Raw genomic sequence first — 22,391 nt, forward strand, 5'->3', positions numbered from 1 at the left:
AACTTTCTGAACCGTTTAGAGGACACTCAGAACTATAAGTACATTGACGTAATGTTGGATGATTTTCTTTTTCCATCCTGGACATTGATGGAACCGCTTCCACCTCCAGACCGGGGAACTCGGCCATGTTTAGATGCACGCTTCGGACTGGAGACAATAGCTTCGGAAACTAATTAACTCCATGGATCCAACGAGCTGAGGCAGCAGCGAGGTACGCTCGTTCGTTGATGTGATGTGAAAGTAATTAAAATTCTTCTGCTCACCCTCACTCCGGGGATCGTTTTCCAGGTCGGGTGGATCCGGAGTGTAATAAATCCCGGAACATGCCAGGATGGCACAGGCAGCTCTTTCTGTGGAATTGCAATTATCCTGGTCGGGGTGGGGTAGGGAGCGAGAAAGGTGTGGGAAGGGGTGTGTGGGGACATACAATTACAAAGTTGTTCCATCATAAGCCGAAGCGCAGCTCCCCCTGAGAAACGGGGATGTTTGGTTGTCAGTCAAAGCGCTGCGTGAGAGTCGATGGATGGTTGATGAAATTTTCTTGATTTTTCCCTGGAGTCGATAGATCAAGTCCCAGTGGGTGGAAACTGTGGAATGTGTTACAAAGACAACAATTTTGCCCCGGACATGATCTAATTTCTCGGCGCTGGCATTTTACGAACATCATCGTACTGGTGTTTCCTTTTGCTGGTTTAGAGAAGGAGAGGAAGAAATCTCTTTGGAAATTAAACTGGACACGTGGAATGCGAAGAATGTTGCTTTTCGTCTAGGAGAGTGAAAGTGCTTTCGGGATCGCGAAAAGATCACCTTGAGACACAGACAAACTCTCCACAGTGTTTTCCACTCCTATCCTCCCCAAATTGTGGGGAATGCAAACGTTTTTCAAATTCTATTTCTTCGTTTGTCATAAACACGGGCCGTCAAAACAAGGCTCAAAATAAATGCTCCAACAGTCACGCCAAACAGTTGCCGTGGAAAACCACTTGGCCGGTCGGGCTTGGCATGCAGGTTGTTGACTTTACGAGACACTCGGAGAATGGTGCTTTTCCGAACTGGTCTCCCTCGGTGCTCCCTGAGCGCCCCATGGTAAGCGAAATCGCGGAAATTCCAACCATCGTTCGAATGGAGGAGTTTGAGTTTTTCCTTCCCGTTTTTTTTTTCGATGGCTTTCCCAACCATTTTCCATCGCCTTGCAGCGCGCGCACGTTGTCACATTCCTGTTGGAAATTCCAATCCAAGTACGCACTTCGGCCGGGCGATAGGTGAAAAGCGACGGGCTGATTGTGGATGCGAACGCGAATGGCGGAAGAGAACCATCCCCCTGGCGTTAGATAAAATTATTTAAAAGAAAACAAAGAGAAATAGGGAAATCTGCTCGGACGCCCGCTCCACACTCCAGTCTGTCCGCTGCATGGCAAACAAGGGTGTGGGGAGAGTCTGGTCTGTTAAACGGATTCCTTTCGCTGGGGCGCACTTAAACATCGCGAATCGAACGCCGCCCGTCTGGGGGTGGCTAAAAATAAACCCACCACCATCGAGGAATCCTCCTTCGCTTTTCCACTATTATCATCAGCGTCACTTTATAACTCAATCTGTGGATGGAGAGAAGGTTGCTGGGAGGTAGTGGGGGATGGGGGGGGGGGGGGGGGGGTTCGTCTCCCTCTCTCACACCTTCACCCTCGTCAATGCATCGTGGAAAGTAGCGACGATGAATGTTTTGCCAAACAAACTCATTTCGGGGTTTGGTCACGGTTCGCCGTTTATCAGCGAGCTGGAAAAGCGCGCTTGCGAGGGAGTGGTGTGGATTGATCGGTTTAAGTGTTGAAAAGCCACCGAAATGGAAAAGGAATTCCCATACTTTGCACGGCGACTGTCGATGCTCGCTTTTGCAGCGATTTGCTAGTGACCTGGAATGAAAACAACCGAAGTGAATGAACGTTCATGAATGATTTGCGTCGGTTTCACGCATTTAGTTGTTTTTTCGTACAGTAAATATATCGGAAAGAAGTTTGAGTGTTAAGAAAATACATTAAAAAAGTGTTTTGGCCACCGGGGAGTAGGAAGGATGCCAGTAAGGAGATGTGGTGTGGATCTGACGAGTATACCTTGAAGTGATAAAATGAATTGAAAACCTTGTAGAAGTCCATTTTTACATATATTTTCTTTCCCAAAACCAAACTGTATGTAAGGGGTGCTTTATGTGTCCTCCAAATAACGTTGTTTGATCAACTATAACATACATCCATGTTACACTCTATCGAAACGAGTTTTAGGAAATAACAAACATTTACAAAATTTTGAATTCAAATTAAAATTACAACCGCCACTGCGCACGTCAATTTGACTTCTACTGTCACTTTCAATCTTGTGCATGCTGTAAGTCTTGCTGTAAGATTGATTTTTCAAAATGACCGTTTGCTTGACGAATTGCCTGTGAAACAATCCATTCTGTATCATGGCAAGAGTGGAAACACTTAAATGGTTTTCATTCGGAATTTCCATCACGTTAAAAGATACAGTATAGTAATAAGTTTTATGATGTTTTTATTTCGTTTAATACACAACTGTCGTACAGGGTAACACATTGATTTACGCTCGGCAATTCGCTAGAATTGAAAATAAACTAAACAAACGATGTCCTTAAGGGTCGATTTTGAATTTTTATATGCTAATTTTTAATCGCTGTATGGAAAACAAAATTTACTAAACGTTCCTCAACATCCGCTGCACTGGTTTACTGTTTCAAAAAAATTTGCAACCTAAATGGAAGAAAATGAAAATGCCTCAGCCAATGAGAGTGGGGAGGAGCGCATTTGTGGAAGGCAACAGGTTGTTTTATTTTCACCTCTACACTTTATGTTCACTATGTTATACCTACACAACATCATCGAAACCAGCGCGCGCTAAACTAACTTAACTAAACTATATTTTATCATACATTGAATTTGTAGTCGTTTTTTTATTTTGTTTCTCATAGAAAGGGGAGCAGGCACGTTGATTTACTGAAAAAAAAATTACTTCCGATCACACACAAACACACACATCTTCTTATCGCAAACCAATCTTTGCGGGGAGGAGGCTCTTCTAAAAATTGAAGAACCACTTTCGTCTCTACGTCACATTATGTGTTGTATGCAGTCATTTTTATTTTCATTAACAAACTATTTACATGTAAGAGAATCTCTTTGAATGCTCAATAATGGGTATGTTTTCTTGTAGACCAAGAAAAACTAAACGCTTTCTACACTCTTCGGTACGATTGAAAAGTGAACATAAAAACAAATTTATAAAAAAAGGAAAACTGAAATCAAGCTCAAGGACAAGCTTCTCTTCGGTTGGAGAAAACTTCAAATCAGGTCCATGAAATGTGGTGCCTCTTTGTATTAACAATTGTGTCTCTCTGTAGCGCGCATGTTTATATACTCCATTACAAGCTAATTCTACCCTACCATGTCTAGATATTTATAAAAAAAAACTAGAGAAAAAGGCGTGCAGAGAAAATGATCATTACACCGCTTCGCTACTATCGCCTTCTTGCACTGAATAAAGCACTGAGTTGTCAAAGGCGCCGGTTGTATGTTTCCGATCGTTTCGTTCTAACAGTCCTTTCGCGTTGTGAACCTTGCCACTTTGCTAATCTGCTTAGATGTCTACATGCTTCTTACACGATTAATTTATGGCAAATACAAAAACACAGAGAGTCCACACCATGCCCAAAGCCGGGCGAACGCGAACGTTTCGAAGGAAGAACGTTGTGAAAACAGAAGCAGGATATGAGACGATGGAAGAAAACAGTACCAGAGAGAAGAGAATTGATAGAGAGAGAGAGAGATAGTTTGGAAGAGAGATATGAAAACGAACCGCATGGGGATGACTATTTACAAACGAAACCTGCCAGTTTTGCCAAAACACAACTTTTCATTCCTTCGATTCACGCGTTCACATCCGGCGTTGGATGCGGCAGGGAAATAAATAAGGCTCCAGTTGAAAGGAACGTTTCATTTGACCACCACCACAACCAACCGAAAGGTGGGAGAGGTGGTGGTGTCTTAACCCTTTCTGTCTGCTTCTTTCTGTGTGCCTTCTTAAACTATCTTAATCGTACAGTCCGTCTCGAGCTTGACGAGCGTCTTCTTGACCCGCAGCGCGGTTAACCGGACGGCCGGGCTCGGGTGCCAGCATTCCTGCATAATCTTGGATAATACTACCAAAATGTCCTCATCCTGCCACCGCAGCGGTATTGGCGGACGGACGCCCTTCACGCACACTACCGCGTACATGTCCTCGAAGCTCGGATCCGTTGGGACCACATCCTGGTACGGGAGGGCGTAGTCTTCGCACGTGGTCGTATTCTTCGCCCCGCGGACGGTCGTTATGCAACGGCGAGCCATCTCCCAGAACACCAGACCGACCGAGTACATGTCGGCCATCTTGAAAGCATCGAAGGACTTCAGGTCAAGCGTTTCGCTCAGCACTTCCGGCGCCATATAGCGGCGCGTTCCGACGCGCGTGTTCGGTGCGATCTGGATCTCGTTCGATTCACTCGTGTACTTCACCGCCAGCCCAAAGTCGGCGATCGCGCACTGTCCGTTGCGTTTGACCAGGATGTTCTTGCTCTTGATGTCGCGGTGAGCGATCGAGGGTTTGCCCGGGGTTCCGAAAATTTCCGTGTGCAGATGCGCTACGCCGGATGACAGTGAGTGTGCCAACGTTTTCAGCATGTGTGGATTGAGGACGCGCTTCTGTAGGTAATCGTGCAGCGAGCCGAGTTCGTGATAGTCCGTGATCAGAAGCATCTGCGTCCAGGAGCCCGTTCCCTTGATGTCAGCGGCGATGAATCCGAGAATGTTTTCGTTGCGCATCAGCACCGTTTGATAGATCTCCGTCTCCCGGAACCAGGACGCTTCCTCGGTGGTGAAGAAAATCTTCACCGCCACCTTCTCGTCGCGCCACTTTGCCAGCCACACCTCACCGTATCGTCCCTTGCCCACCGAATGCACCATCTGAATCTGTTTGGCAATGGTACGCTGTACAAGCAGGGGCAATCCGGATCCACTGCCACTACTCTGCTCCACGAGGTCCGCGATCGGTAGGTGTCCGTTGGTCGTGTTATACAGTGAGTTCATCAGGTAGGCTGGCTTCCGCTTCTCACGCCTCCGGTACACGCAGTACACGATGAACACAACCACCACGAACACGGTCGAGCAGATGACGACGGACGTGAGGAGGGCAATCTGGTGTACACTGTTGGCGTCCACCTTGGGCGGGTCCGGTGTCGTCGTCGTGCGCGGATTGTACTCGAGATGCAGGTCGCGGTTGCACATGTCCTTGTTGTCACAGCAGACGATACTCTTCCCGTGTATCTGTGGTGACATCGTTCCGACTTTACACTACAAAGAAAATAAAACGGGACAAACGGATTAGGATTCGGTTTGAGAGCGAAAAGTTCGTTGTGTCTACCAACCTGTAGCAAACCGCCGCCCTGTTCCGGTGACATGCATCCGTGGCTCCACTCGGGAACCAGCTGTTTCGTCTCCTCATCCATAACCTCCTCCACAGAGGCAAAGCAGGATCCGCCTGGTCGCGTTTCGCACGTTCCGTTCTGTACATTGTCTGGGCAGTGATGTTCGCAGTAACATTGAAGTACGCGTGCTGTAAAGTGAAGAGAAACAAACGAATGTTAAAATTGCGAGCTTTATTATGTTTTGTTATGCACAGAAATTAAATGTAAAACGTAAAGCAAAAGTGAGAAGCTTCCCTATGTCCCAAATCTCCCATCCAACGGATTCATTTTCTCCTCCGGCCTAATCAGCCTACTTGATCTAATAATTTGTGTTTGTATTATGTTTTGGCGTAGTTGAGTAGGCTGGACACAAATCAGCGAAACATTTAAAAACTGTACTGTATCAGTTTTAATCGACGCAAAGGTAGGTATCGACTTTTCGATATCGTAATGTTTGCGATCTTTTCGTGATTTATCGAGCCGATAATGTTGCGGCAAAATAAACCCATTAGTCAACACCCCATTAAAATCGGCCAATTCCCTGGCGTAATAGGACTGCACAATGAAGGGATTGATTCGGCAGTTGGGTCGGCTGTCAAAAAAAAAACGGGAAATGAAACTGCGAACGATGGATCGAATTTTAATCCCTTTCGTCGAAAACACGCCACCAACAACGAACGAGGGCTAGGTACGCACCACCGTTGGGAAGGGGGGTGACAGACTTCTTTTGCGCCGGAGGTATATTGGAGAATAGTTTTCCAGGTGGGTCTTCGCCTCAAAGTCGTCGCGTCGGAAAAGAGTCGTCTGATGTGATTCGGGGGTGCAATAAATCTTGCCCGACTTAACTCGTCTCTCGGTGTCGGCACCCGATGGGTGTTTGAGTTTTCGGGATTCGGGTAAAATTCTTCCTTTCGTGAGCAAAAGATTAAGGTCAGGTACGGTTGAGCTTTGTCCTGGAGTAGAACACTTCGGTGGCGACATAACAAACTGCACGGTACTTCGTTCCTCCTCGAATTGAACTCCAAAACAAGGGGCTTGTAGCTTGTCCGGCTTAATCAACACAACAACAACTCAGAGGCTTTTTTCCCGCTGGCTGGTTCTTGCAAGTTCATTACCGACCAGTTAGTTAGTTCCGAGATAAGAACACTCTGCCTTTGGCGTTATCATTATCAACCCCGGTACTCCTCGGTGGCCATGCGCTAAGCCGTGTGTACTGATATCAAGCGGATCTTCTCTCGCTTAAGACCCCAGAGAGTGCATGATATATCCCCTGGGAGGGCACGTGCAAAATGCATCGAAATTTTCCGTTCGAGCCCCCCGCCCCTTGCTTTGCGGACGACGACGAAGGTTTATAGCAAAACAAACGCCACATTAATCCTTCGCTCAGGTGATCATTGCGCACGTACGATGCGAAGGAAGTCGTGACCAGATGATTCGCGCACGGAGGAAACACAAAGCGGATACGGTAGCTCTTCGTCTGCTGTGTTTAACACGCCGGTTCGCGAATTTAAGCGGCACCGAGCGTTGCGTGCCTTAGTTCTTCTTCTCCTACTCGAGTGTACGGTGGTCGTCTTTCAACAGGCATGTTCGAAGCGGGCAAACATGTAAATTATACCGTCCCGACAACGAACAACAACGGGGAGAAAATATGACACTTTTTTGTGGCTGGATGGATTCATGGAAAGGGGCCGAGGATCCGCGAGTTCGCGAAGATCATCTTGAAGGTGCGAAACGCACCGTAGGGAAACACACGGATGACGCAATGTAGTAGCAGTGTGTGGGGACCGGTCCAATGGCCAAGACCATGTCCTACATTAATTTCCATGACCAAAACAAGCCCCGTTTCTTTCCCCTCTGCCTGCAAACCCCCTCCGGATGAAGATGTTCGTTCGTTTACCCCGAGAATAAGCATGAGATGGATTACATGGTTCGGAGCAGGAAGAAGTCTTTTTCACGACGGGATCAACTTAGCCAACTCTGACTGATCAGAGTAGGCAGTTGTGAGCCCATCCTTTTTATTGCAGACTCTGAATGGTGCGCTATCTGTACCTCGCGCCGAGGAACGGCTTTGCGATTTGTACCTCCATTGAAAATGGTCTTGCACGACCCGGTCCCGGATGAAATCTGTCGGGAAGTACCCGATCGATCATCTGGTGACAAGTGCCAGGGTACTGACGCCAGCCGGCCGGGGTCTTTCTTGGCCAACCGATCCGCCACGTCCCGACAGATAGACACATTTTACGGGCGTGTCTTATTGTTGATGCCGCCAAATCAGTGCCTTCGAATTGGCGCCCGAAAGATAGTTTGTTCGTTCGCTTTACAGAGGGCCCTATTTTCACAAACTTTCTTGCAGGTGTCCACAACCCAAACCTAGCCTCACCTAGGATCTGTTTCGTTTTCGCTTCTGCGTATCACATTTCACCATCTACCAACAATAAGGGGCGATCAATCAATGCGAATAATCACGTTACGGGAAAGGTGCGTAGGGTTTTTCGGGCTGCCCTCCAAAGGTGGCCATCAGTAATGGTTCCCTCGGGTTCGGCTCGTAATGAAGCGCATCCACCAGTGTCATTTCACGGTTGTTGCAAACAGAGCTACTCGGTGGAATCGGTCTCAAAAATCTCGTACAACGTTGTCACACGTTTGTGTGTGACAAGTGATAAGTTTATCAGCGATGGGAAGAGTGTGTTGAACAAAATGAACACTCCACTCCAATACCAGGGGAGCCCGCGGACCTTCCAGCCTTGTCGGTGGTTTATCATCGCGAGAGTACACACCTGGACCTAGAAACCCTATATAGAAAAAGGGCCCTCCTATCGGCAGGCCTAGGTCTGCCAGTTGTCATGTGTGTTTGTGTACCGCTGATGTCCACCAGCGGTGGCATACTGAGCCCGATGGCCCAGATAAGAACCACCGGGCATGGAAAACATGACTATAAAAACGATAATGAACTCCTCGAGTACCGGTTTATAGTTGATACTGTAGTTCAATTCGTTGCCGGCTACTTTTGGACGCTGTTCTATATTTGGGGAACCAACTAAACGACGTCGACCAATCGAGGGCGGATTCCGTATGGATTTCCATCGGATGCTCCGTGCTGGGGATCTGGATTGCCTCACTAACACTTTCCACCATTTCCGCACGGGCTGCACTTTCCAGTTTCCTCGACCTTTTTTTTCCCTGGACCTCACGTTACCTCATCGCCCGGAAAGAAATTCCCTTGCTCCGTAAGAAAGCAGGCAGCAGTACGGGGGGGTAGTAGGAAATGCCGGCGGAGGGGGAAGAAGATAAACAAAAATATTATTTATATATTCTTCTCCATTCTCCCTTACGTCACACATGGGACGCGCGCGTTGTTTTGGATAGCGCAACACCTCACACACGAACGCGGTAGCATAAATGCAACATGGTAAACGCATTCTACCAATACCATCGACCATCGGTTCTATCGGGCAAACAAACAAACGATCCGTAGAGTAGTTTTATGGAGAGTTAAAAAGAACGAACGTTCGGGAGCGTGCATCAGCAGATGAAGCAGCGGGACAAATAAAATTGTTTGGAAGAGAAGGCAAAAATAACACGATGGAATGACAATGCAAATTGAAAATGATGTTATTATTGCCCGGCTGTGCCCGTGATAAGGCCAGGGAGCATTACGTATCTTGCCCCCCCCCGTGACAAACTCACTTGCGTCAATGCTAAGCTGACATTAAACGAAAGATGCTGCCTTCCCAATACGATTACTCACAGCTGAGTTCGCTAAACGACGTTCATTGTTTTGATTTGACGTCGATAGGATTGTGCAAATGATTTCTTAAATCGGGGTTGATTCGATTGACAGCAGCTGGAAGCACACAAAAAAGTCGTAGCATCTGGAACAACGAGGAGGAAATCATCTGTCGTGGCTCACTTTAGGATGGGAATTAATTCCCTAAAGCCTCCTATGCATCCAACCTAATCAGGACAGACTCTTCTCCATCGTCCGTCACCTGCGCGCTTGTTGTTTGACAGGCAGAGATGTCAAGAGATCAGTGCGGAGGAGGCTGCGCGTTTGCCGAGCTCAGCAAGCCGTACGTCAAACAAGACACTGGCCAGCTTAATTGTTGACACACGTAGGACACAGGAGAAAAAAAATGGAAAGGAAAGAAAACACCTCGATAGAAACGGCCAAACAAACCTCGCCTTCGCTTACATTTAGGACCGATTGAAGATGTTGTAAAGAATAAATAAAAACACACGTACGTAAAAAACGCAGAACCCGGGGTCGCGAGTATTTGTTCGTGAGTGACGTTTGCGCATGTCATTCCAGCCGTCCGAGGACAATATCCATCCGAGCTGCGGGTAAACAATTTTAGAGAACCCGAGGCCCTATTTCTGCCACCTTCACATTCTCCAGAATCCCGAGGGAGGACTGGTTTCCCGACGCAGCCACCGGAGAGAACGAATGTGAGACGAGTCGGCCAGGCATTGTGTTACCATGGAGATAGAGACCGTTTTATACCCTCCCGCTTTCCATAGCCCGTGTGGCCGGGTGTGGCATGATGGTCGGAGTGTTGGCGAAAGAAATCTTATCTACCATAAATTATCTACATGGCTTCGGATATAACCCAGCCCCGCGGGGGAAAGGGTCCGTCGTGTCCGTGTTCGTCCTACCCCCAAGGTTCATTTTTATTTTTTAATGGGATTCTGGCATCGGCCGATGTCTGTCTGGGTTTTTAGTTTGGTGGTTCAACTTTTCCGTTGGTTCGTGCTGCTGGATGGATGACAAACAGTGTGTCCACTCGTCCATCAGAATTTGCATAACAAAACACACGTACAAACACACACACACACAGTCTGGCTGGATCTCCTTCTTACTTCTGTTACCCTCGCTTTCTTGTCCTCGGAGCGTTGGAGCAGAAGAAATACAAGGGAAGCAAAAAGGGAAAAATAACAGCGTCAACAGCATCACCACGTCATCTCGCTTTCGAGCTTACCGTGAAGCAGAACAAATGTCATGGAAGATGGAAAAAACGGCCCGCTACGAACCATTTGTTGTTTGCGTTTATCGTTTCGAATCTTTCCCCCAAAACATGAAACCATAACGGACGGCGATGATGCATCAGTTTTCAAACTTTTCGAAGAATAATAGTTCTGATACTGTGCAGCACGGGGTGAGGGGTGGAAAGGGATTACAGCGTTTTTTTCCCAAAGGCTCGTTAATTTTTCTTGTCGATGATCATGATGATTCCTGAGGGGTGTACAATGATCCTTATTGTTGTTGTGGGTGCACGGAGAATAGTGGTACTTTTTGAAAAGACCAAGTTAGATTTAAAATGAATGAAAAGACATATTAAAAGTTCATTGAAACACGCACCCATACGTTTCTTGCAAACGAAAAGTTAAAGAAATATTTAAACAGCTGAAGAAGCACAAATTTTCTTCGAGACGTCAAGGCAGAGGCATCAACGACGCATCGAACCGTTTCCGTTTGTCACTTCAATGCTGCCGAGAGTGATTTGTTGGACCGTATTTTCTACTACATTGTGACACTTTGTAGTTCGCCAGACACATCATCGTCGTCGTCGTCGTCGTCGATGTCTGTTCTTGTTATCCGTTTTATTTTTCTCGCTAGAGGGGCGTCGTTTTCCGCAGCATCCGACAACGACTACGACGACGACGACGATGACGACGACGTGGCATCCCAAACCATCCTCTATTAATATATCCTGCAGTCAGCGGGCGGTTCGGTTCTTCCTCCCTCGGTGCACGCGCACGGCACAGACAGCAGGGCGCAACAAATGACACGCGAGGACACGAGAGCACCGTGTGACGAACATCACGTCACGGGCGAGTGGACATGCCTCACCCTCCCCCCTCTCGCAAAACTCCCACACGTACGCAGAAAAGTCGCTGCGCATAACTCAGTGCAAACGATGGCAACGACGTTGGGGGAGATGAAATGCCGCTACCGCTGGATGACATTTGTCAAGCTAACACAGAACCAAGTGCTGGCTGTTTGGTGTTTGGCGAGCGCAGGGCAAAAGATCAATATTTGCCTCGCTGCGAAGCTGCAACGGAACTTGCTTGTCATGCTTTGGCCACCCCCTCCGTTCTTGTGCACTTCCATCTCTGACAGCGCACTTCCCTTTCCTGTTCCTGTGCGCTGTGTGTGTGTGTGTTGCACTCTCGTGCATCATTGAGATTTAATGGCCGATGTGAGGAGTTGATGAATGTTTGAGGGGGAGGCGAAGGAAAATCCAATCATTTCAATGTGTTTTGATTTCTCGTGCGATGAGATATATTCGATCCAACACGATTTCCGGCAGACCATATTTCTATTTATTAGCTGAATGGTAGTAAAACTTGAAACCAGAGAAGAAAAAAAAAGAAGCAAGCCAGAAAATACTGCCGAGGACGTGGAGACATCGATCCCTCGAGCATGCCTCGGGTCTTGTTTCCCACCCGCTGCGTCGAGTCGACACGATGTGAACAACAAACCGTCAAGATTGAAGTTTTTCGATCAATCACACTCGGACCCGGGAATGGAAACGGGGGAAAGAAGGCCGAAAGATTGAGTGAGAGGAAGACCCCCCGCCGAAGAACTCCGTCTTGCTTGGAAGTGTTGTGTTGTTCCCCGGCTCCGATCCCTCCCCTCCTCCATCCATCTTCTGATCACTATCCAAATGTCCATTAAAATCGATTCTCGCAAATGTCGAAATTCGCCTTTGTGCCACCATTTCGATCACCTCCACCCATCAGCAGACTTCAGCTTGACACCGACACTGTCTCTATCGTCGCCGGGATCGATATTAGCATATTTACTCCATATCCGTATCGGCCTGACTCATCGGGATCGACGGGGAAACGCGATCGCGGTGATCTCGAGAGTGCCGATCGACTCGGAACTGCGTTGTCGTCGGTTTTTCGGAATGAATGAATCAGTTTTCGCCGAGTTCCGCAAATTTCTGCTCTGCAAGGCAAAGAACACATAGTGTCACCGATCTTTTTATAGCAAATCAAAACATTCCCATAAAAGTCCATTTTTACGACTACATGACTAAAACGCCGAAGGAACGGTATGCCACGAGATCGTAGTAGCTTTTGGTTGAATCGCTCTGGGAGTAATCGGAAATATTAACCATCCAGCAGCAGAATGGACTATCTTGTTGGCTAGCATCGCCGGATCGGGAAAGGTCAAGCACGGAATCGATTTCAAAACAAGCATGAATCATTGGCATTAAATTCTTCAATTAATTTAAACTAATTTTCTTCCTTCATTTGTACCTTATCTTTAAATCCAATGGTTCAAAACAACTCCCAAAGCCAAGCATGGAACCGTCGAGTTCAACATACTCCGGTAGCGACACTTCGTGTTACATCTGTACCGCTTGAGGGTTGGCAAAAAAAATTAAGGTCGATGTTTCATAACCCGATGAGCGCACGCAATGCCACAAGCGGACGAGAAAGACACACTCAATGAACATGCTAATTTTACAAGACATATGGAAGCTACAGCGAGGCTAAGAAACGGTTCTCCTGTTCTGCTGTACTTGTACTTCCTGCCCTCTGCCGACATCCCACTCGACATGTCCAGAGACCATACGATGGCGAACCAACACAGAGATGGCCGCGAACAGCGAATGGTCGTCTTTCTTGTCCACTTGGAGCTCTGATTGTCAGCTCCGGTTCTCATATGTGCGCGCTAACGTAGTTAACGAAATCCAATTTGTACCAACCGAGTACTAGCGCGAACCGTATGTACGTACGTAGTAGCCGCCCCGGCAAGTTTGTGACAGATTACGGTACACACTCTCCACTGGTCCTGGTCCTGGGAGCTGTCGTAAGATTCGGAAGCTTTGACGTCAGCTGTGAAGACTGGCCTAGAGTGTAGGGCACATGACTAAAACAAACGTGCCGTGTGTGCGTGTGTCTGTTTTTGCTGACGTAGAAAAGATGTAGTTCGAAGGAACTCCAAGCAATCGGGAGTTGAACGAGCGAATGTGACCTCCCGCCGCACGCTTAACGGCTTTCAGAGGCACGTGCGCCGCAGGACATACCTTCTAATGTAACTTCCTTTTAGAGGCACAAATTTCGAGTTACTATTTACGAACGCTGTCCTCTCTCTCTGATATCTGTCATCGGCCAGCAAGGCCCGTTAAGGAAAGTTGGCCCATGCTGTGCGCTCTAAACCCAAACCGAACGGTTTAAAAACCAGAAGCCCTTGGAAGAGAGCCCCCCATTGGACACCAGACATAATCGGACTCCCCCACGGGTTCCGGCCACGGGTATGGCCACCGGGTTTCGCAGCACATCTGTGCTTCGGGAAATGCTGATTGATACCACGGCGGAACAGCCGGATGTGCTCGTGTGGGTGATTAGTGAGTGATAAATCAAAACCATATGGTCCTTCTTGTGTTGTGTTTCGACCTTAACAAAAACACATGTTCATCGGCTCGAATGTGTGTACTGGCAAACATACATCCGAGTCTCTCTCTCTCGCTTCCTCGATGTGTGCGGTGTTACACATAAAATGTTGATCGATTACTGGCAACATGGCGCGCACTGCAGAAGGCTCAAACTCCCCCCATTTCCCACTACCTTCAGAGTCCTCCTACAATACAACAGGGCGGGCGTGCGTCCGTCGTGTCCGTGATCTCATCTCTGTAACGGTTCATTTTATTTTAGATCGGTTTTTGCCTACTATCCCGCTGCCCCTTTCCACACACCTACAACACGCCTCCCTGATTACGGCGATCAAGATCCATAAGAGCACGGGGTGACTTCCACAGCTTGAAAATCGACCCAGCATCCGGCGCACCAAAAGGCGTCGATCCGATCGTTGATCGATCTCGAGGAGGAAGAAAAGAAAAAATCCCTCCCCGGGCCAGACTGTTCGGCTTTATGGAGGTCGCGAGTGGGAGGAAAAAGATAATTTGAATAAACCATTTCCTCCGCGCCCCCTCCACACGGTCCGCTGCGGAGAGAACCGAGGAACCGAGGCTAATGGTTATGCGCGCAATATGGTGTGTGCTGCGTTGTGGTGCTGTTATGGCGCACGAATCGATCATTCGATACGGGAAGGAAAAGATCACAGTAGGCGCACAAAAGCACGATCGATCTTAGCAGGAGGGCAGTCTATTTGCGCCAGTTTTTCCCGGTGCAATATTTATGTAGGCAGCATTATTATAATTGTTCCGCCGCATTAGAGATACCACGCCGCCGCCTCCTCCCCGTGCTTTGCCTTTGGTCGTAGGTTTTTTATTTCGTTTCGTATCTTGCCGAGATGAAATATTCAACATCACGAAGCACATGCCGGGCGTGTGCTCGTTATTATGCATGCCAATTTGGGGGGTTTAGATGAGGGGCCTAAAAGAAAAACCGAAAGAAACAGAACCGAACCAAATGAACCACCCTCTATTCTTGGGGCTTGATTTTATACGCTTCGCTTTTACACTTGAGTAGATATAATTACAGTTGTGCAGTTCATTCCAATCGAAGAATATAAGTTAGGAATCTTTTTCGCACCGTAAAGCCTAGAATTCCATCAAAGAGATACAAGTTCGCCCCATAAAGATTGAATAGCAAAGCCCCTCAAAAGGTCTTTAGACAAAACTCACGTCACAGATCATCCATTCCCGGTGATCATAGACTTATTTTCCAAATCCTCACGTCCTATATCACAATATTCATCACAACTGAATGGCTTATTTAGGGCAGACATGCTAATTGTTACGGCAAACATTTCGAACCTATTGATATATCGCTCAAATTGAAGTGATAAATGGGAGCACAACATTTTTTCGCCGTATCGGTGAAGGGCCAAGGGAACATAAGCTGAAACATTTGGAGCAAGCGTCGCTTTATTTACTTTCCAATCTAAGCCGATCGAAGAAGGATGAATGTTCATGGTTGCGGTCTTGCACACGGAAACGATCTTGTTAAATGTTGGCTTTTGAGACGAGAGCTAACAACTTGCAACAACATGATTTAAAAAAGGGATCGCTTGTTTGGTTAAGTCATTATTTTCGATTTTCCCACAACCATCAAAGTTTCATCTTCATTAGTGAGGACGCTGGTTGCCACAATGCGAAAGGACATTTTTCATGGAATAAATCTGACCTTTTGTCATCCACGAAAAGGGATAACTCTCTGGAAAAAGAGCTAGAACACATGCATGTACTTAGAGAGATCCTAACAGAGTACGCCATCTGCTTTCGCTACGAACCCGATCCGCGATTGTCTGCGCCAAGACGGAACCGGTCTTATCTTCAGCGTTCCCCCCACCACTGAAAAGGCAACCACTCCCTCGCACCAGAAGCGTCGGAAATATGTTGCGAATGCACACCATACCAGATACACTCCGCGGGCTACCGGGACTCATAAATTTCAATCAATTTCAAACGGCACCCGACGGGTTCCTTCCTTCCTTTCCCTCCCCCAACTTCTGGCCACAGACTAGCCCATGCTGCTGTTGCTCTCGGTCGTGTCCCAAAACGGGCTCCGCCGCGGCCAGCAACAATTGGTGTCAATTAATCATTTCGATCAACCGAAAATGAATACTATAAATGATACATTCGCGGGGGAGGGAAGAAGGCCAGGCGGAGGAAACAAATGCTTACGGTCTACAAAACTTAAAAAGCGGAAAAAACAACCGTCGCCAGGAACCGGTTCGAAACGAACCTCGCAAAGCATTTTTATCATCGCCACTCAACCACTGATTCATAAAACTGTAGCGTCGCGAACGTTTGGCTTCGGGATTCGCTGTTTACCAACCCCGAGACAAGGGTTGGCCTTCATCCTGTAGGGGGTTGAGAAAAAAAAAACCCACTGATAAACAGACGTTCCTCGAATGTCAAGGAGAAATATGCCGATTAAATTCTATTGCCTTCTATTTCTAGTGGATGCCATGCCTTCGTAGGAAACCTCTTGCCAGTACATCTTGTGTTCAGGATGATTCAAAACCTCCCTGCGATGCTACAATAGAAGGGATCCGGAATTAAACAGCTATTAATATCTTATTAACACTATTAAGCTAAATGTAGCCGAAACCCGAATGGCGGAGAATCCATCCACCGTATCCTGGATTACGCCTGGAAGCATGAAGCAGACCAAATTAAACACACAATCAAGCGAACGGCGAGGAAATATAATAGCAGGAAGTAAATCTATCGACCCCGGGGCGTAAACCGACGCGTGCTCGGAGGGATTCCGACCGGAGAGCAAAAGAAGAAAAAAAAACCCAAAACCTCACATTCGCGCGATCGTGATCTTGGCTCGCGAGTAGATCGCGAAAACAGCGAAACAGAGGAGGGAAAGATCGCTCCAACGGCCAACGATACTACTACCGTCTCGAGATGGCCGCACCACTACCAACGGAGGGAACTCCAACCCATCGGGGGCAACACAAACGGTAGCAATGCCATTGCCAGTGAAACAAAACGAAAAAAAAGTAAAATAATCCACGGACCAAACGAACCAATTGATTATAATCTATAATTTCCACACCCTGCGCGACACCCTTTCGCGGGCGCCCTTCCGGATCCTGCAACCCGTTTTCCATTAGCGTGCACGTCAAGTCCCTCAACGTCAGACGGCTTTACCGCTGTGTGCGTTTTCTTCCCGGCTTGTCTTTCGCTGTTTGCGTGAGGAGATTCCCGCGAGAAAAGATCGCCAACACAAAAAAACCCGCCGGCGGTTCTTTTATCTCCAGCCATTGGAAGTGATCTTGAAATGGGGGAAGAAAAACGTTCCTAAGCAGAACAGGATATCAATCATAACATCCATTGGGGTGAACGAGAGAGAGAAGGACAGGCAAGAAGAGAGTCTTGAAATTAATCGCGTTCCAGTTGTGGAGCTTCATTAGACTAGATCAATCTCAATGTTCCACTCCGCGAGCATCGTTGTGTTGAGATCGTTTTCGCTCAACATCATCTCTTCACATCCTCCGAACGCGAAGGAAAGATGCTGGCGATCGACATAAACGCACACAAAGCCATTTTTATGCTCGCTCCACGTACTCAAGACGACCTTCTCAAAACACTAACAACAGAGAGAGAGAGAGAGAGCGAGTGGATTCTCATTTGAAAGCCAAACATCGGCACATATGTTTATAATTGTCTTAAGAACCCTTCGCTTCCTTCTTTCTCGCTTCACAATCCATCATTCATCTTCACACCCGCCGGGGGTTTTTTGTTTTTGATTGTCCCATCATTCTCCTTCCCTCTCTCCCCTGGTCTGGTTTTGGGCCTGTCTTTGTCTTTTCCGTCGTTCACGATCGCGATCTTCAACCGCGTACACAGTTCGTTTCGTTTGCCTACCAGGCAAGATTGTTGGACGCACGCGGCCGGTTTTCAACTGTTTCAAAATTCCCTCCCCCTTTCCTTTTGCTACACGTGTGTTTCCCGCGTTTTTATGAGCACAAACTCATACAAACGCTGGCACAGATGGGAGGGAAAATCGTGCATCATATGATCGTCGGCAGAAATAAAGGGATCCATCCAAATGTACAAATGGAAGATTAGCAGCCACCGTTTGCGACGAATCAGATAAGTGGTTTTTCCCTAAAATTCTGTTTTGGATGAAAACAAACATGATTAACTTAGTATTGACAGAGCATTTAATGCATCTAAAGAATGTCTTACAAAGCATTTCGATAGCGTGAAACCAGATTCTGATAGATCTCCAAACTGGATGGTATTTCCTGTCTCCAACCTGTTAATAGCTTGAGTAGAAACGAACTAACTGTACTAATCGATACCAACACTTGTCCGGAAATCACCAGATGCGCAAAGCATTACAAACAATGTGCGGCCATCATCCAACACCGTAATCACGCGGGCTTCATCTTTAGCATAGCGTCGACGCAGGGACGCAGGGCTGGTGTGCAGTTGTTTAAAACTAATATAAATAAACCATCCCCCGTTCCGCCTTACGCCAGCCATTGCGTCAACTCCACAGCAACTACAGAATGCACTCGAACGCCAAGAGCGATGGCGTTGCATGCGCATGCGGGTCGATGATTGATGCGAAAACGCGCGAACCATCGAACAGGATAAGAGAAGAAAGCATCATCCAACGGCAAGCAAAAAGGGAGGGGTTGGTGCCCGGTGCACTGCATTCGTCAAACGGCATAAATCGGCTAACAGTGCAGAAGAGTGCCGTGGTCTTGTGCAGCGGGAAAAACGGAGCGCGGGTCCATAATTAGCGGCAGCGAAACATGATCGCACTTTTGCCGGCATTAATTTGCCATCGCGAGACCATCGGGAAAAGGAAGTGGGTGTGGATGGACCTAGATTGAACGACAGCAATTCATTCTGCGTTCTTCTTCCTTCGTCCGCTGAAGATCGTGATCGCTAAAACGACAGAGGATAGGAGAAGTAAATGGTTCGAATGCACTCGCCAATCTCCGCACACCACTACCCGCATCCATGGCACGTGCAATTAAATGAGCAGTGGATGAATTATTTAATTAAAAGCACGACCGGTCAGGTAGCTCGATCTGTTGGTCCGTTAAACCTGTGCCATTGGACGGTATGACGGGTCTGATGAGGTTATTGGAATGGTATTCCTTCCCCTTTTTGTAGCCGAATTTAAAATAAAAGATACAAAAAGAGTCTACTAAATACACCAACAATCTGTCGGCAAGTGCCTCAGACAAACACTCAAGCAAAAAACAACCCTTCCTTTGTCGCATCCTTTAGATTATGAATACTTAAAAATGTCCACCACATCATTATTCTCCCCCCGAACGGACGAGTCTTTTGCATTCATTTCGAGACGCTTCCGCCTCGGAGCGTCGGAGGTTTCCTCCCTTTTTAAAAGCATACAAATACGTTTCGTGCCACCACTAAAAGGTCCATCCTAAGATGAAGAGCCAAGCGGGCTAGCCTTGCTCGAGTTTTATCACTTTATGGGCTCATAATAATCTACCGACCGTGTAATTTATGGGACAGTATTATTGAAATTGAAATCAAACGCGCAAAAGACGCGAAGATACGCCGCGACACACGCTCCGCTCTATGGCCTAAAACAAATTCGTCCGCTTCTTGTCGCGTGTGCGTGGCGGCGTTCCGAAAGGCTGCCTGCGGCCGAAAATAAACTTTCGATGAATTTGAATACGCCTCGGCGGAGCTCAGGACGAGGAGTCCGTTGAAGCTCTAGCTAATAAATTGAGTCTGATTTGAGAGTGCACCAGTTTAGTCAACCTCTTTGGATGTCAAGAAGAATGTGAAGGTCTTGCGCAGAATTGCTTCAATCGTCGGTTCGCTTTAGCTAATTCAAATTAGAAAACTCGACAGACGAAGAATGTGACGATCTTCTTTCGACCGCGACACACGGCTGAGGGAAAGTTGAAATGCCAACTTGAAGAACGAGAAAACCATCCTTCGAGAGCGTGTGTGGGAGTGTGTGTGTGTGTGTGTGTGTGTGTGTGTGTGTGTGTGTGTGTGTACGTGTTGAGCATGCAGACAAAACCGGATGGCGGTGCACAAAGCCATATGTACGGATGCAAATCAGAAGAAAACTCCCTCCCTCGGCCTCGGCCTCGGCAGGCAGAGCGCGCCGCGATATGATGGCTTTCGTGTATCGGAGCGGTTTCATTCATAAAATTTCCTCCACTCGAGCTCGAGCTCGGGGATTCGCGTGTCTTGGCAAACCCAACACACGAGCGGAGTTTCTTCTCCTCTTCGGCGGCTTCGTTTAGTCACCGGTCGTAAAATGCACCACCGTTGTATTGGGTCGGTCATCGGAAGGACGGAGGGGGCCATTGAGGCACCGTAGTGCATTACATTTTGCCAAGTGCGACGACTGCATCGAGTCATCGTTCGCGCACGATCATCCGACGGAAGAGGAACCCTCGGACGATGACAAAATAAAAACAGCTGCAAACGGGGACTGCGGAGAGGCTGAGGCGAGCAAGATGATGCACTATTTTTGAAAGCAAACCTCCCCAACCACCCCGTGTTGCGCAACGCTCAACTTGAAAGAAATCTCCGTCGTCTCACAGAACGTACCCCACGCGAAGATCGCAAAAAAAAAACGTTGTGAATCATTGCGTGGGTGTGTGTTGATCAACATTGCAAAAGGTATTTCAAAAGCATCTGACTTCCTCGAGATCTAATCTTCGCTCTAGTCTGACTCGGGTATTTTTACATTCTTTTCACGAGAATTTGTGGGAATGAAATCAGCGACGAACAACTGTTAGATAATCGGTGGGATTCACTACTGAATCATTAAATTGAATCAACAGATATTCGTCAACGGGTGAACGATTTAGAATGGAATGTTCATCCACTGATGCTCGGTCCGAGAGGTTTTGTCTGTTTTGCTCGGCTATGTACCCCTAGACCGAATGTTGGAAATGATAACAGCACAACTCCCTTTAATCGGAGCTACGACGACGATTGACGATGATGTCATGATGCCAACGGCAGGCAAGGGCCCTCCTCCTTCTTGTACCCTCGACGGCCTCGCGCGTCCAAAAGGGTTGCCTCGTGCCACTTCCGGTTTGGTTGAATGATTGACTGTGCGGAATGCTTCAATAGATCCGCTTTCAAGCTTCGGTTCGCGAATAGCAGGCAAGAGAGTTTACATGTTCTTCGTGATGGATTTGTGGTCTTCTGTTCCGTTACTCCAACGCTGCAACACATTCCTACGAATGCTTGTCACCTTTCTTATCGTAATTGATGAGCAAACCCCCTTTGCGGAGGTGTTTTGTTGCGCCAAACCCTTCCTTGTTGTCTGAGAGCTGTCCTTAATAACAAATCGTGTCAACATACCTGAAATGGGAAAAAGTGGAAGAGAAGAAAACACAAACCATTAGTCCGGGCGGGTATTTGCTTTCGATGGGAAAAGAGTGTTCAATGGATACAGCTGTGAGTAATTTAGTTTTATGTTGCCTAATGATGTTGGGTCCCGGCTCGTAAGAGCGCGGTGCTTGTTGAGTGAAAAACGTCCCGAAAGGTTCCCCCTTTTTTAATTTCTTTTCCCATGGTAGAGGACGGGGTTTTCCGCCAGTGCCGTACGTAGGTGCTAATGGATGCATCAAATAGATAAAAGTCAACCACTCAACCCAAAAGGCACACACACACACACAGAAACACGAACAAACCCGATGATCGGTTGTTGATCTACGGAAAGATCTCCTCCGAATGGACGGAATAATCGCTAGGCTCAAAAGGCTCTCGAGTAGGTAGTGGATATGGTATATTAGTGCATGTTCGGTGGTGCTTCCGACATAGCTAGAGTGAGTGAACCCACTCATAATTTACATCCTCTGCACCTTTTCACCCAGGCCAAGCATAATTTTCGTTGAATTTACTCATTTATTTAGCACGCCAGTGGATGTTACGGTCCTTCACCACGAAGAGCCCGATGACGCCTACGTAGAGGTAATAATGCGGAGGAGGCTCATCCCCGAAGTCCTACGGGATATACGGGACGGTGAATTTTAGACACCGTACGGCGGCCAACGCACTGCTAACGAAGTGACGACCGTATCGACAACACTGTTAAGCTGACACGAACCGGAGGAGAGAAAGACTTCGTGCGGATCGAATCGGTTCCAAACCGGAAATGCACTGCCACTACTGGATCTTGGTCGCGGGGGCGTTTCCCATCGGTACGGATCGGCACGACACGACGAAAGCGGAGGCGCTCGTGCCAAAAACGGATCATGCCCTGCGGGGTCGACCATGAGCATGAATAAATGATGCCCCCACGTTGCATCGTCGATCATCGGATTGGAGAAAGGGTGTTGTAGAGCTTCCCTCGAAGCAACGGTTGAGCTGACATTTCCACCGTTGGTTAACCCTCGGCATACATCGGAGGGCCTGCTTGATTCGCTCCATTCGCGATATTAATAACAGCCGCAGGAGTAATAATAATAATCCTTGCGCGGGAGTCGCGG

The 22,391-nt window shown here is 47.5% G+C and overlaps 1 protein-coding gene across 2 annotated transcripts in view; it reads right to left on the reverse strand.

Moving 5' to 3' along the window:
* Positions 1 to 2,582: 2,582 nt before the first annotated feature.
* LOC131266852 (bone morphogenetic protein receptor type-1B) overlaps positions 2,583 to 22,391 on the reverse strand; it is a 116,883-nt gene continuing 97,074 nt past the window's right edge. For both annotated transcript variants that reach the window (XM_058269516.1, XM_058269517.1), the window contains 2 exons: positions 5,465 to 5,652; positions 2,583 to 5,390 (listed from right to left, as the gene is read on the reverse strand). In XM_058269516.1, coding sequence (XP_058125499.1) covers positions 4,086 to 5,390; positions 5,465 to 5,652 — 1,493 coding nt within the window. In that variant the 3' untranslated portion in view covers positions 2,583 to 4,085. The remainder of the gene's footprint in view (positions 5,391 to 5,464; positions 5,653 to 22,391) is intronic.

Source organism: Anopheles coustani, chromosome 2, assembly GCF_943734705.1.
Source record: "Anopheles coustani chromosome 2, idAnoCousDA_361_x.2, whole genome shotgun sequence".
Taxonomy (NCBI): Eukaryota; Metazoa; Arthropoda; class Insecta; order Diptera; family Culicidae; genus Anopheles; species Anopheles coustani.